At 45.4% G+C, this 14,045-nt stretch overlaps 1 protein-coding gene across 3 annotated transcripts in view; it reads right to left on the bottom strand.

Moving 5' to 3' along the window:
• Positions 1 to 14,045, bottom strand: part of MCC (MCC regulator of WNT signaling pathway) — a 427,170-nt gene that overhangs the window by 44,692 nt on the left and 368,433 nt on the right. For all 3 annotated transcript variants that reach the window (XR_010840207.1, XM_067031436.1, XM_059062176.2), the window contains 4 exons: positions 7,816 to 7,962; positions 6,792 to 6,881; positions 5,542 to 5,690; positions 977 to 1,117 (listed from right to left, as the gene is read on the bottom strand). Coding sequence is in view for 2 of the 3 variants with exons in the window: in XM_067031436.1 (XP_066887537.1) it covers positions 977 to 1,117; positions 5,542 to 5,690; positions 6,792 to 6,881; positions 7,816 to 7,962 (527 nt within the window). In the remaining variant the exon portion in view is untranslated. The remainder of the gene's footprint in view (positions 1 to 976; positions 1,118 to 5,541; positions 5,691 to 6,791; positions 6,882 to 7,815; positions 7,963 to 14,045) is intronic.

Below are 14,045 nucleotides of genomic sequence, written 5' to 3'. Positions count from 1 at the left end.
TAGGATTGCTTTCTTGCTTTGGTCTCCTATATTTAGGTTTGATATTGATTTTTGAAGAAGCAATGTTTCTTAAAACAATACTGAATTTTTAAAGGATGCCAAGAGTAAGATACAATCGCTACTTGGGGACTTCGGTAAATATGCCTAAGTGGTGACACTAATAAATCTATGAAAACAATAAAGCATAGTTTTGTAGCTTTTACCAAGCACTAATTTAAAAATAGATAAATTCCAAAGCCGATGAAGCTGAAAAAAAAAAAAAAGTGGTACATTCATATACCACTTGTTCATCAATGAATGAATCATATACATTTCAACTGGTTTGTTTTTATGGGAAAAAACTGGCAGCACGCCTGAAGAGCCATGAAAATATTCATAACCCTTTGACCTATAATTCTGGCTTCACGGATTTTATCTTGAGGAAAATACTCACAGGAATGAAGGTTTTTGTATTAAATTATTCACCGTAGAATTATTTTCAATATCAAGAGTCTGAAAAAGTCTAAACGTCTTTTAGAGAAATGAGTAATAACACCATATGAACTTGATGTAGGGGATACAGCCAGTCAAAATAAATGGAGACTTTTAAGCAACATTACAAAACTGTAACAAACTGAAGGAAGAGAATGCACCAGATTTACAACAAAGTAAAATATATATGAATATGAATAAAGACTGGGAAACAAAGATTAGAAAGGACAAGACTTGAACATGTAACACAAAACTTGATGTTCTGAGGGATACTACTCGAATGAAATAATATTTAAGCTGATCATGTGAACAGAAACATACCTGTTTACTAATACCACACCCACTACCCTTATTTTCTTAATTGCTGCCACCAGGGTGCTAATTGATTTTCAATATATATCACACTAGCATTTGCTGGTTATGTTTTCTACTTTCATGCAGAAGCTTGCTATGGATGCATTTCTAAATTAAAGTGGCTACTCGCCTGCCCCGCCCCACTTCCTACCTGTACTGTAGGGCCAGCCTCAGCGCGGTGGCATTGGATTCGTATTTCCCCACCAGCATGCTCATTCTCTCAGCATTGCTTTTGCATTCTTCCAGGGTTATGGTCAGAAGGTCATTTTGGGATTTGAGGTGCTCGATACGGCTATGAAGGAAGGAAAATCACATTCACAATTTTACACCAGAATTCCAGTGAATCTGCCAAGATTCTAGCCATTGACTCTAGATTCCGGCCAAAATGCACGTTGGATGTGAGCTCGTCAGATGTTTTAGTAAATGTAACTGCCGAGAAGTAATGAAGGAAGAAGCTCAATGCTGAAGAATCACTAAGTTCTGTGTGAATGAGCAATAAAAAATAAATTCCTGGTTATTTCCCAGCCAGCCACAGATGAGCCATTTGCTAGGTACTGCACTAGGCTCTGTAGATACACCAAGGAAAGGAATCAACCATGTGACCTCAGGCCCACATGAGAGTTACAACTGGTATGCTTCAATGAACCGCCGTCCACAGGGACAAATGAAATCACAGTAATAGCTACCATTTGTTGAGCCCTTGATCAGTAACTCTCCCAACAGCCCTCTGAACCAAGTATTATCATCCGCATTTCTCAGAGGCGGCATAGAAAGGGTAATTAATACTTGGGATTTGAACCAGGCAGTTTGACCCCAGATCCTCGACTCAGAACACTCACTACGGAGCAGGAACAAAAGATGAATCAGTGAATGAACAAGAAACTGCACTTAAGGGGCCTTTGAATGGGAACTGTGGATCGTGTCCAAAGCTCCTGCCAGCTTGGACAGACCCCTAACTGCTAACTATTGGTAGGATAAGTGGTGGGAACTTTAAGTTTTATAGGAATGAGAACTGTACGTTCAGGGCAAAAGTTCATGGCAAAGTCAGAAAGCAACTCAGAAAAAGGTAAGCCTTCAGCCTCTGTTTTCTGTCCCATGACAATGATGATCTGGATGCAATGATTCATTTCCTGTGGGACATGCCCATCCGTAGTACTCTGACCACCAAGTCTTAAAGAGACACAGCGTTTCACACACACTAAATGTTAAGGGGCTTGGAAGTCATTTGCCTTGAGGATAAATGTTAGGGGCACATATCTTAGAGCAGATAATGGAGACACTCGCCAACGCAGCACATGTCCGGTGAGTGTATAGCTAAGACCGCCGTGTGGCTTTGGCAACAACAAGGTCAGTTCAACATAAGGTGTCACAAGGACACAGTTTTCTGTCCTTGTTCACATTCAGACTTCTTCAAACAGTCCCCACTCTCTCGTTTACTTCTCAACTTGCTCCAGTTACATTTAGTTCCTACTAATTAGCTGAAACTGTTTACTCAGCTCACAGACCTCCATGTGGTCAATTCTATCTTAGACACCTTCTCAGGCAGCACCCCTGTAATCGGGTATGGCTTCCTTCTTGAAACGTTCTCCTTTACTTGGGTCATGAGAGGTGTCTACTGGTTTTCTTCCTACCCGAAAGGTCATCTCTTCTGTCTCCTTTGCCGACTCCCTCTTCTCTATAAAATCTGTGAGGGTTGATGTTCCTTCGGGACTCCATCCTGGGCCCCTTCTTCTATCAACACTCTCCCCCTGGGGGTGATTTTATCCAGTACCACAACCTTAACAGGCACTTATATTCCCATGGCTCCCAGATTTCTTCAGTCCAGACCTCTCTCCTGAGTGCCAGTCTCACATATCCAGGGTTTCATATGGACACCTCCAATTTAACATTCCCAAAGGGGACTCTCGATTTTCCTCAAACCTTATCTTCCCCCATCTTCTCCATCTCAGTAAATGCCACCACCGTGTACCCAACACCACCAGTAAGACACCTGAGCCTCTCCTTTGAGACCATCGCTTTTTCTTACATCTGTGGGTTTTTACCACCAAACATATACTGACCCCTTCACATCACCACCACCTGGGCCACGCTGGTCCACTGCAAAACTGGCCCAGCTTTCCACGCCTGCCCACCTCCTTCCATTCTTCACACCTGAGTGAACTTTCAAAATTTAAATCAGATCTGTTCTTCCCCTACGTAAAACCCTTTAACAACTTGCAATGACACTTAAAGAGTAAACTTTGTCCATGGCCTCAAAATCTGTATCCCACCCAGCCCTGCCTATTCTGCCACTTTATCTCATGGAATTCCTCTTTTCACTCAGTCTATTTCAGTTCCATTGGCATTTGGGCAATTCTAACTTCATGCCAACCACTTCCCAGCCTTGACGTTGGTAAAGTTGGCCCATAAGTCTCTTCCTAGTTTGTCATATGGCTGTTCCTTTTTCCCCTGAAAATCTCAGTTGACATGTCCCCCCTTCAGAGATGCCTTCCCTTGGCTGCCTACTAAAACCAAGCCTTCCTGTTATTCTGTCACAGTGTCCTATTTATGTGGAGCTTTCTTATGCTCTTATTTGTCTGCTTTCTGTCTAGCTCCCCTAACAGGATATAGCTCCATGAAAGCAGGGATCTTGTCTTTTTTACTTTCTTTTGCATCCAAATAGTCCAGCATATAGTAAGTGCTTAACATGGATTTGTTAAATAAGAAAATACACTTTTGAGTAGACGTGACACCCACCCCTGCCCACCCCCACATAAACACAAGTTAAAGGCTGTAATATTTTTGGAGGGTAATAGGACTCCAACTCTGAGATAGGTAGTTAAATAACAGACACCAGAACATACTGGTAGATTATTTACAAGAATTCCCATGTTCTTGCCGTAGCTGTGATAATACAGAAAACAACAGAGGTGAGGTAGAGGGGCAGGGGTCGATCAGCTGGGCTATTATTTAACAGCTCTGGACTTGAGGCAAGTCATTCAAAGTCAAAGCCTTTGTTTTCTCATTTGCGAAATGGGACTATTCTGCCCTCCCAAGTTGAGGGTTAAGAGGTGGTCAGCAGGAGCCTTTTGTAAGAAGTTAAACTCCATGATAAACGTGAGCTACAAGCACCAAATAGTTCCCCCTTCTTTGGTCTCTCCTAGGTGCACATAACTGAAGAGAAAGGAACCTCCCCTCCAATTCAACGACATAGCAGGCGTGTTAAATCCCAGGATCTGTAGAGAGGAGATCCTCACTACACAGAGGGCCCCTGAAGGCATCTGACTTCATTAAACTGCAAAGGGCATATCTGATTCAATTTTTAAGCACTCCTCTGCCTGTGATACTGAGAGGGCTGCTTCTTTACTGCTACAAGGCAATCATCAGGATTGTCACTAGTAAGTATTTTGGATTTCATAAGGAAACCATTTAATTTCAAGATTTAAAATGACCTAGATAGCTATATTTCCTTGGTTCTCAAGTGCTATATTAAACAGCTTCAAATCAGGGAGGACTAACGAGGATAATTCAATTTATTCAGGTCTGCCATACACCAGGGGAATGGCATCCACATTTCTTACTGGTTAGCTCGTAAACCTTTCCAATTCTGACTATGCTCTCCCACTGAAGATTGCTAGGTCAGGGCAGCCACAGCACACTTGGATGCCATCACTAGTCCATTCTGCCACCGTGGAGCCAATTCTGAGTAGTTGCCGTGGCTTGCCCCTGGTCCTTTGCTTTTTTAGTAGCTCTCTTTCATTGTTGGGACAACACACAAGCCAGTCTTTGCCAAGAGGCAGGAGGACAAACTCAAACCACCTCTGGCATTAAGATTTAGGAAGAACCCGTAAAACTGGGTACACACAGCTGAATTACTCCAAGCAGGATAGTTAAACCTACTTAGATAATCAGAACTAAGTAGGATAGGATGTAGGGATGGGGGGATGTGCACATTTGCAAAAAGCATAAATAAAATTAGGCAACCCTTAGTTCGAGCAGGGAGGATTAGACCAGCATGCCTGCTCCATTGCAGGAGCGCCTTTATCAGGTTGCTTCGCCTGGCTCCAGGCACCCCTGGGTGCTGAGTCCACATCCCAGAGCTGCTCTCTGTGATTCTCAGCAGCTCAGGCTGCATGCTTGGGAGCCATCTTGCCATCCTGACCTACTTGTCATTCCATATGGACTGCTCCCGGGACTTGCTCCTTAATTTGCTAGGACCAGTGCAAAATGAAAAGGCGGGGCCCCTGGTTCATAAATTATTAAGAATTTAGGGGCTTCCCTGGTGGCGCAGTGGTTGAGAGTCTGCCTGCCGATGCAGGGGACTCGGGTTCGTGCCCCGGTCCGGGAAGATCCCACGTGCCGCGGAGCGGCTGGGCCCGTGGGCCACGGCCGCTGAGCCTGCGCGTCCGGAGCCTGTGTTCCGCAACGGGAGAGGCCATGGCAGTGAGAGGCCCGCGTACCACAAAAAAAAAGAGAAGAATTTAAAACAGTGACAGAAGAGCAGTAAAGCAAGTGTGGGGTCCTTTTAAGCACGAGGCCCTGTGCATTTGATGACAGGTCACACAATGCCCATGAAGCCATCCCTCCCGTGATGAACAGGATGGTGGAAACTCCCCACCCACCAGCCTGACAGCATCACTCTATGTCACAACACATAAGCCAACCTGAGTTGATCTTTGGGAAGGGAAAGGAGTTGCCCCCAGTGTCACCATCCAAATATGCAGAATTTCTCCTTACCTATTCAACCGTTCCGTTTCCACCTCAAACTCCCTAATTTTGCTTTCCGAGATGGCAGATCCATGGGAGTAGAGCGTCTGGAAGATCTCTTGGATGTTGGAGCAGTCCTGAAGAGAGTGGGCCAGGTGCTCCGCCACGCTGCTGGATACCTGTACAGGTGAGCATTAATCCCCCTCTGGACAGTGTCACTTCAGGGACGCTGGTCCCCAGGCATGCTTTGCATGCAAAACAATTTAAAGCCGATGTTCCTTGAGAATCAGGCACCAGGAGATAGCTAGCCCGATCTTTCTCAGTTTGTATAATATAATCCTAGTATGAAAACTTAACTACTGTGAAACAGTACACAAAACAGTGTCAAAATGCAGCGGCATCTTCTAAGCTGCATCCTGGGCAGCAGGCATCATGAGCGTTTAGAGACCTAAAATTTTGGATACTAAACAGAGGCTGGACATCCTTCTCCCTTCCGAAACCCCCTGCCACCCCCAGACTTCTCTCCGGCTGCTGTAGTCAAGGGGAGCGTCCCACTCCTTTATGTTCATAATTTGGCTTTGGCATGGAATCTGGGTGCATGCAATTTCTGCCCAGCCCGGAAGTCTAAAATAGGGCCTTAAGAGTGCTGTTCAGGTTTTCCCCACCCCTGAGGATCAAATAGCTGGATTTCCCAGCCTTACCCCAGAATTCTAAAAGACAGCCCCAGGGAACTGAAATCCCCTTTTCACCATTTATCAGCTTATGGCCCCACGGGGTTCAGGGCTCTACAAATGCAAACTCTAGTACTGAGCTGGAAGGTTTTGGTCTGTCACAGCATTGGCCACACTTCAAAGGCAGCAATCCTCCTCACTGGAGAGCACCTTCCCTTTCAAGCGGGATGTGCAAAAGGTAAAGTTCTCTCAGAGCTTCCTGACTTACTCCATCTTTGGGGAAGCAGGGTGATATACAGCAGATACTTTAAGACTTTCACCTGCATTGCCAGTAACCAGACCTAAATCAGTAACCAGACCTAAATTATTTCTTTCTGAATGGTTTCAGCTAGAGGAAAAAAAAAAATCTCCCTTAAAGCTGAAGAAGTGATTCACCATGTGCAAACCACTATACATTTTTATCGGTTCCTTTGGAAGGAAATCAGGTATGATTTCTTATTATAATTAACTGGTTTACTGGGGGTGAACTTTGCGAGTTCTTCTATCATGGATAAACCACTGTGTAGCTTTACTGGGTATTTTGTTGCCTTGCTTCTCATGAACACTCACCCCTATGCTGCTGATTTCTGAGCCCAGGACTGGCCGATCAGACGATGAAGATTCGGACCTGGTCTTTGATAGCTTCACTCTCTCAGCAATCTTAAAAAACAAATCAAAAAATTTTCAAAAAACAACACGTAATTCCCCATATAAACTGTTGAGACTCTGTTTATACAGGGCTTACTCTTTAACGGTGGCCACTAAACTGATTCATCGAGTCTTAAAAACGACTCACTTGTCCAGTTTTTCTGCTTAACTCATGGTTTTTCAACCTTAGCACTTTTGACATTTGGGGTTGGATATTCTTTGCTGTAGGGACTGTTCTGTGCATTGTGGGGTGTTTAGCAGCATCCGTGGCTTCTAGCCATAAGATGACAGTAGCACTCCAGCTATGACCATCGAAAAGGTGTCCAGACATTGCTAAATATCCCTTCTGGACAAAAATCACTTCTGGTTGAGAAACACTGGTTTGATTTGACTTAATAAACTTGATGGTTGAGAACCTTCTTGCGGAGATGGGTAGGGCTACTGGGGAGAGGACATGTATCATTCGAACAGTCTCTCTGGGGTAGACTCAACTTAGGCGCGGGGCGGGGGGGCTGTGGCTGAGAACGAAGGGGCTACTTCTCACAGCTGCCAGGGCCTGCCCATCACAATCTATTTTTCTGCTGGCAGGGCTGTGAGTCCTGTGAGCGGGGAGATCATTGGTTCATTACTCAGGGTCCCCTCCTGGGCTGAACCTCAATCCTCGAGAGCAGCTCTCCACCCACCCCTTCGCACTGCAGAGCCTGACAAAACATCTCACTCTCCATGACGGCCAGTCAGCTGTGACACGCCCCAGCTGGCTGACTACTGAGCGCTGGTGTCCAGCCTGCAGCCAAGAGAGGCCTAAAACATTAGTGGGTTATCTGGGCCTGCAGCTCCAGCACAGGAGGCCCGCTGAGCTAACTGTGTGCCTGCACGGCAGCCCTGCCCCATGCAGGCTAGGGAAGCCAGACAACAGGAGGTGCCCCTGCAGCCCCCGGGAGCTCACCTTGGCGATGGGGACGTCATTGCTGCTGCCACTAGTGCTCAGCTCCCCGGTGCTGGGGTTAACAGGGCGACTGGCGGAAGTGAGGCGGCCAGGGCTGGAGGGCCCTGTGGCCTGCACGCTCTGCAGTCTAGTTTGAAGCTCTCGAACCTGAAAAAAAAGAACACCTTCAGATACAGTGGGTGGGCTCCCAGGCCAAAGAGCAGAACAGCCAGATTGGCGGGGGGGCAGAACTTTCATTTACGTTAAGAAAGCGGCTTGGGCTTCCCTGGTGGCGCAGTGGTTGAGAGTCCGCCTGCCGATGCAGGGGACACGGGTTCGTGCCTCGGTCCGGGAGGATCCCACATGCCGCGGAGCGGCTGGGCCCGTGAGCCATGGCCACTGGGCCTGTGCGTCCGGAGCCTGTGCTCCGCAACAGGAGAGGCCACAACGGTGAGAGGCCCGCGTACCGCAAAAAAACAAACAAACAAACAAAAAACAAAAAGAAAGCGGCTTCCCCGAAAAGCTAAGCCGGTTGAGTCCACAAAAAATGCACTGTTGTTCTTAACTAGTCTGCCACGTGCTGACCAAGTATCTGTTCTTCAAAAGTACGAAGGGAACATGTTTCCTAAGGCACTGGAAGCTTCCAGCAGAAGTAGAATGACCATCTTTGACAGATGTTTATTCATTCAGCCTCGTGTGCCTGACACACATGGGCACAAGGGACAGAACCCAGGATGAAATCTGTACTTGCGTGGACCTCGGAGCTCAGCGGAGAGAGACAATTTCAACACAAGCGCAGGCGCGTGCTATCAAGATCTATCCAGAGTTGGCAGGAAGCAGAAAAGGCGAAGAGAGTGACTCCATCTGAAGTCAATAGGGAGCCATCCTTGAGTAGAGCCTCACAGGTGAACAGGGCTTAAGGGATGAGATGAGTAAGGGCTGGCTTTGGTGGTGGGGTGGGCAGAGGAGCTTGGATGACATACTGTGTCTGAAAAACTGCAAGTTATTCAGTGTGTACAGTGTAGGAGAGAGACCTGCCCTGGGAAGGAGGTGAGGCTAAGGTGATGAGGCAGAGATGGTACCTATGGCTTCTCCCCAAGGGACTTCGAGATGAGATTATCCTGGGGACACTGGGAAGGAATATCTAAATGGCCCTTCGGTACAGAGAAACACAGGGCCCTTTCAATTACATTTAGAACACACATTTACCTGCACAGAATTTAAATATCCAAATCCTGCTTCTCTATGGTTATGGCTCACGGACTTCCAAAGAGAGAAGCGTTCCAAGCAAGTGAAGATGATTGTTAGAAACTGGTCTCTCTGATGACCTTGATCACAGTTTTATTATTACGTACAGTGTCTATCTTAAAGGGCACACTGACTGCAGCATCCAAGGGCCCTTACAAATGGGCACCAGACCCCACTGGGAAAAATTAGCACCAGGACATCTAAGGCAGGGTTTCCCCAACTTGTCAGTGTACCAGAATGTCCCAGAAGGCTTGTTAGAACACAGAGCCCAGGGTGTCACTCTCAGGGATTTTGATTAGTAGGTGGAGACCAAGCCTAGGAGTCTGGGTATCTAACAAGCTCCCAGGAGATGCAGATGCCAGGTACCGGTTTGGGGCTCTCACCTTGAGCAGCAGTGACCTAAGGGACTGCCAAGGCCACGTGGTACTTTAGTCCCCGACACAGAAGGAGCAGGGCTGCACCCGCCAGCCCTGACGCCAAACCCTTCCAGGCAAACCCTTCTCTAAAAGCGACTGGAGAGCTTTTCGTATTCAATATCTTGCATGTCTCCACCCTGCTAAATTGGGAACCAAAAGTAATTGAAATTTCAATAATTCATCAGCATATTAGAAGCCAAAATAGGAAAATTCCCTCAGAGAGAACTGCATTCAATGGTGAAACAGCTCAAAAGTGCCTAATAGCTGGCTCTGCTGCAGCTTCCAGTGACTGTAGGTTAACAGAAATGTGTGTCGTCCTCATAAAGGGCCAGACACAAAGCTGCCCTCAAAATAGTTTAAAGACTAGAAAAACACATGCCTGTCAAAGTCAAGTGGTATTGCTGGTGAGAGATTACAGGGCTCATTCTGGAATGGTCCCGATAAACTGTGCCTCTCTGTGCCCCATGGCAGAGGGACAGGACCCATTTTTCCATCAGGCCAGCTTCCTGGCACTGGGGAAACCATGCTGGTAGAGACCATGGATTTCAAGTTCTACCACTGTGAAAGTCTGACGAGGTCCTAGATAATCAACAATGTTAACACCACTCCCAAATCCAAAAAGTGAATCATCCCCAAAAGAATCAGTGGTCTGGGCTTCCTAGAATCTCAACTGGCCCACTCATCTCTCTTTTAAAAAAGCAAAAATGGCCCTGGGCATTTTATAAAAGTGTCATTAAAACTACCCATGTTACCAAAAAAAAGTTTCTTCATCTAATCGCTAAAGTCAAACATGTCCACTGTAGAAAATTTAGATGACACTGAAAAATGAAGCCAGAAAAAGTACCTATGTTCTTTTTTACTCTACAGAGACAATTGCTTCTAGTCATTTTCCATGGTGTGCTTGTGCATGGGCACAAGCTTAAAATGATTTCTAAATCGAAATACCCATTCTCATATTGAAAGCTCTGGACACGGAGAATGTCTTTGAAAACTAAAGGATGGTAATCATGTTTATTTTGGTCTATGCTTTATTAATTAATGATCATGGTTAGGCAGTGAAAAAAATCCAGCTGAAGGGTGGAGTGAGTCTGTCATGGAAAGAAAGAGAGACAGCTGGTTGAGTTTAAAAGCCTCTCTCTTCTGGCTTGGGGGGTGGGGTCTTAATTTAAAAGGATAAATGCACAGAAATGAAGGCTATAACCAATCTGCTGATTCAGCTTAGGTAAGGCTTAGGAGAGGGGAGAGAGACTGCTGTTAGAGTCCTCACTTTTATTCTTACCCATTGTAGTAAGTGGAATTGTGTCCCCCTCAAAAGATATATCCAAGTTCTAAACCCCCAGTACCTGTGAATGGGACCTTATTTTGAAATACAGTCTTTGTAGATGTAATTAAATTAAGGATCTCAAGATGAAATCATCCTGTATTTAGGGTGGGTCCTAAATATAATGACTGGTGTTCTTGTAAGAGAAAAGAGGAGATTTGAGACACAGACACACAGAGAAGGCCATGTGAAGCCGGAGGCAGGGACTGGCCACAAGTCAAGGAGCTACCAGAAGCTGGAAGAGGCGAGAAAGGATTCTCTCTAGAGCCCTTGGAGGAAGTGCAGCCCTGACAACACCCTGATTTTGTAGACTTCAGAACGGTGAGAGAGTATGTTTTTGTTGTTTTATGTCACTAAGTTTGAGGTAATTAACTAATACACCCATGTTTCACTGAAGATATGTTATTAAAGAAAATATCTTTCTCTCAACCAGATATGTGGTTTGGAGTCAGGGGGTAGCTGGGAATCACAGGAACCCTAAGTAGGAATCGATATTGTGGGAAAGTAATTCATCACCCATAAAGCCTTTCCCAATTGGACTTCTTCAACAGCAGAACACAGAACATGACTTCAGTGGCCATTTTCTCATTTCTCCTAAAGTGAGTATGTAGCCAGGCCCCATCTAGAGGCCCAGAGAGAAGTTTGTCTGTTACATACATTGGAAACCTGCAGAGTAGGAAGGTGAGATTCTCCTCTTTCAGTGGTTCAGAGTCCTAGGCTCAGATGTCTGCCCTAGCCAGACATCTCGTGAAACATGCTCTGAGAAGGGACACCAACAAGGAGTGTCAGCGTTGTGAAAGAAGCATTATTCTGCCTTCCCAGAGTAGGAAACACTGGCATGCAATCTGGAAGGTTGGGTAGCTGTTTAACAAGCAAATAAAAAGAGGAAAAGGCATGGGGGGCTCTGAAGGTTCAAGGAAGGAAATGACAGTAAAATGCCAGAACCCTGCTTCTCTCACTTAGAGTTCAATGACTTCCCAAAGAGCGAAAAGGGCTTCATAAAATCATTTTATTAGAGAAGAGAATGGACTGGAGTGAGGAATAGAAAGGAAATGAGTCAAAGCTACACGTGAGAAATGATGACGGCTCAAACACCATCAGTGAAGTGGGAGCAAAGACTGCTAATACTCCCTAGGCCAGCATCATCCAATAGAACTTCCTGTAACACGGGAATGTTCTATAGCCCTACCATCCACAACGGTAGCCACAAGCCACATGCAATGTGCCTAGTATACCTAAGGAACTTTATTTTTAATTGTACTGTATTTTAATTAATTGAAATTCAAATTTACATAGTTTTGCATGGCTAGTAGTTACTGTATTGGTCAATGCAGTTCTAGAACGATTCAAGAAAGGGACAAGATACCCAAACTTGTGGCTGGAATGACTTAGCGGATCATGGTACTACTCAGCAAAATGGGGAAAACATAAGCAGCTGATTTCTCAGAGATAAACAAAGATGCTAACTTTGGATATACTGAATTTGAGGAAACCATCAGATGTGTGAAGAAGGATATTCAGTCAACAATTAGAAATATAATCTGAGGGAAGGAGATCAGAACTGGACTTCTACATGTGGATAAAGTTGCCAAGGGAAAAGGTGCAGCCACGTGCAGGGGAGGAGAGACTCTACGTAGCTGGTTGGACTGAAGGCTCAACTGAGGACAGTAGGAAAGGGGGGCTTTTGCTCTACGAGAGAAAGAAGAGGTGAGGATAGATAATAAGAAAGGTGTGTTTGCAGACTGGAGAATGAGGATGGGAAACAGGAGGCTCCCATCTGATGGTTTTTGTCTCTGTTAGAGACAAGAGTTAAGGTCCTCTGCTAGGAGAGAAGGAGGGAATAGTCAGAAATGAGAAAAGAAGCTGACCGATAACCAGAGAGAGAAAGAGAGAAAGAGAGAGAGAGGCTTACACAGCAGCACTGAGAAGTCAGCTGGGCTTTTTCATTCTAGACAGCAGACTGACTCAAGGCATTATTTTCTTCAAACCCCAGAGACCTCATGAAAATGGTAATAAAGAATAAAAAAAGAATCAAAACCATAACAGTGAAAAGAATGTGCTTGGGGCATTAGCGGACAGAGGATTTGGGCGCATTCCTTAAAAGCAGAGTGGAAGGAAGAGTACTGATGAAAGAAACAAAATGGAAAAAGCCAAATTCTATAAACTATACAAGGGGAGGTGGCCAATCTACCCAGAAAAAGGTTGGCAGGGTTTAGACACAGCCTCGGCAGGTACTACGAAAGAATGAGAAGTAGGGCTGAAAACAGGAGGGGTAACTGTCTATATACAGAACAAATGGAAATTTTCAGCATATGACAGCCTCAGCTAAAGTAAACAGATAGTCCTCCTATGAAAAATGCATAGAAATGCTGCATAAAAAGGAACAACGAGAAAGAAATTCATTGCCAAGGTTCAAAGAAAGACAGTAAAATCTCCAGGTGCCAGAAATGAAGTGAAAAATAAGGTTAGAGAGGTTAGGAGGAAGCCATGGGATCGAAAGCAGGGCATGGAGTGTGCACGCCAGGGTGTGGGTGGGGGAGAGGGACAGGGGCCCCTGCAGGTCAGGCTTTTTGAGCTGATCCTCCAGCATCAAGCTGGGAGCCTTCCTGCCCGACCCATCTGTGAGAAGCGGACTCAGTGAGCTGCCCCAGAAGCCGGAAAGGAGCCCCTGGGCTGTGCAGATGGGTCAAGCCTAAGAAACCAACATCTCAGACCTGTGACACATTTGGGTGTGGAGTCCAAGTTTATCCTAGCTCCCTAGTGTGGGACCCCAATCTTACAAATTCACAGTGAAAACTGGTCTGGATTTTGCCAGGCCACTCATTGCCCCAGAAACCTAACTGGTAAACCACCCAATATCATTAGAGAACAGGAAGAGACTTAAGCCTCCCATGACTGGGAGCCCAGGACCATGGAGCTGCTTGACATGGAAGGATGATTGCAGGGAGAGGAGGATGAGACAGGAGAGTCTGCAGGCTAAATCAGGAGATGAATCCACTGGAGAAGAAATCAGAATAAAGCAACCAGTAAACCACATCACAATCACAAGTATGTTTAGGGCCCTTAAAGAGATAAAAGGAGTAATTTCTGTACACAATAAATTATGAAACAAAAATAGGCAGATAACAAACAAGAATAGGTAGATGAAAGAGAAAGCCCACGGAAAACATAGTCAATGAAATAAAATCAATGTGCAGGTTAAGCTTTAGACTGGATAAAACTGGAAAGAGAAGTAGTGAACAGGAGCACAGTACAGAGAATTCAGA

The sequence above is a fragment of the Kogia breviceps genome, chromosome 4 (genome assembly GCF_026419965.1).
Source record: "Kogia breviceps isolate mKogBre1 chromosome 4, mKogBre1 haplotype 1, whole genome shotgun sequence".
Lineage (NCBI taxonomy): Eukaryota > Metazoa > Chordata > Mammalia > Artiodactyla > Physeteridae > Kogia > Kogia breviceps.
The sequence above is the reverse complement of the archived record's forward strand: the minus strand, read 5'-3'. Positions and strand labels throughout refer to the sequence as shown.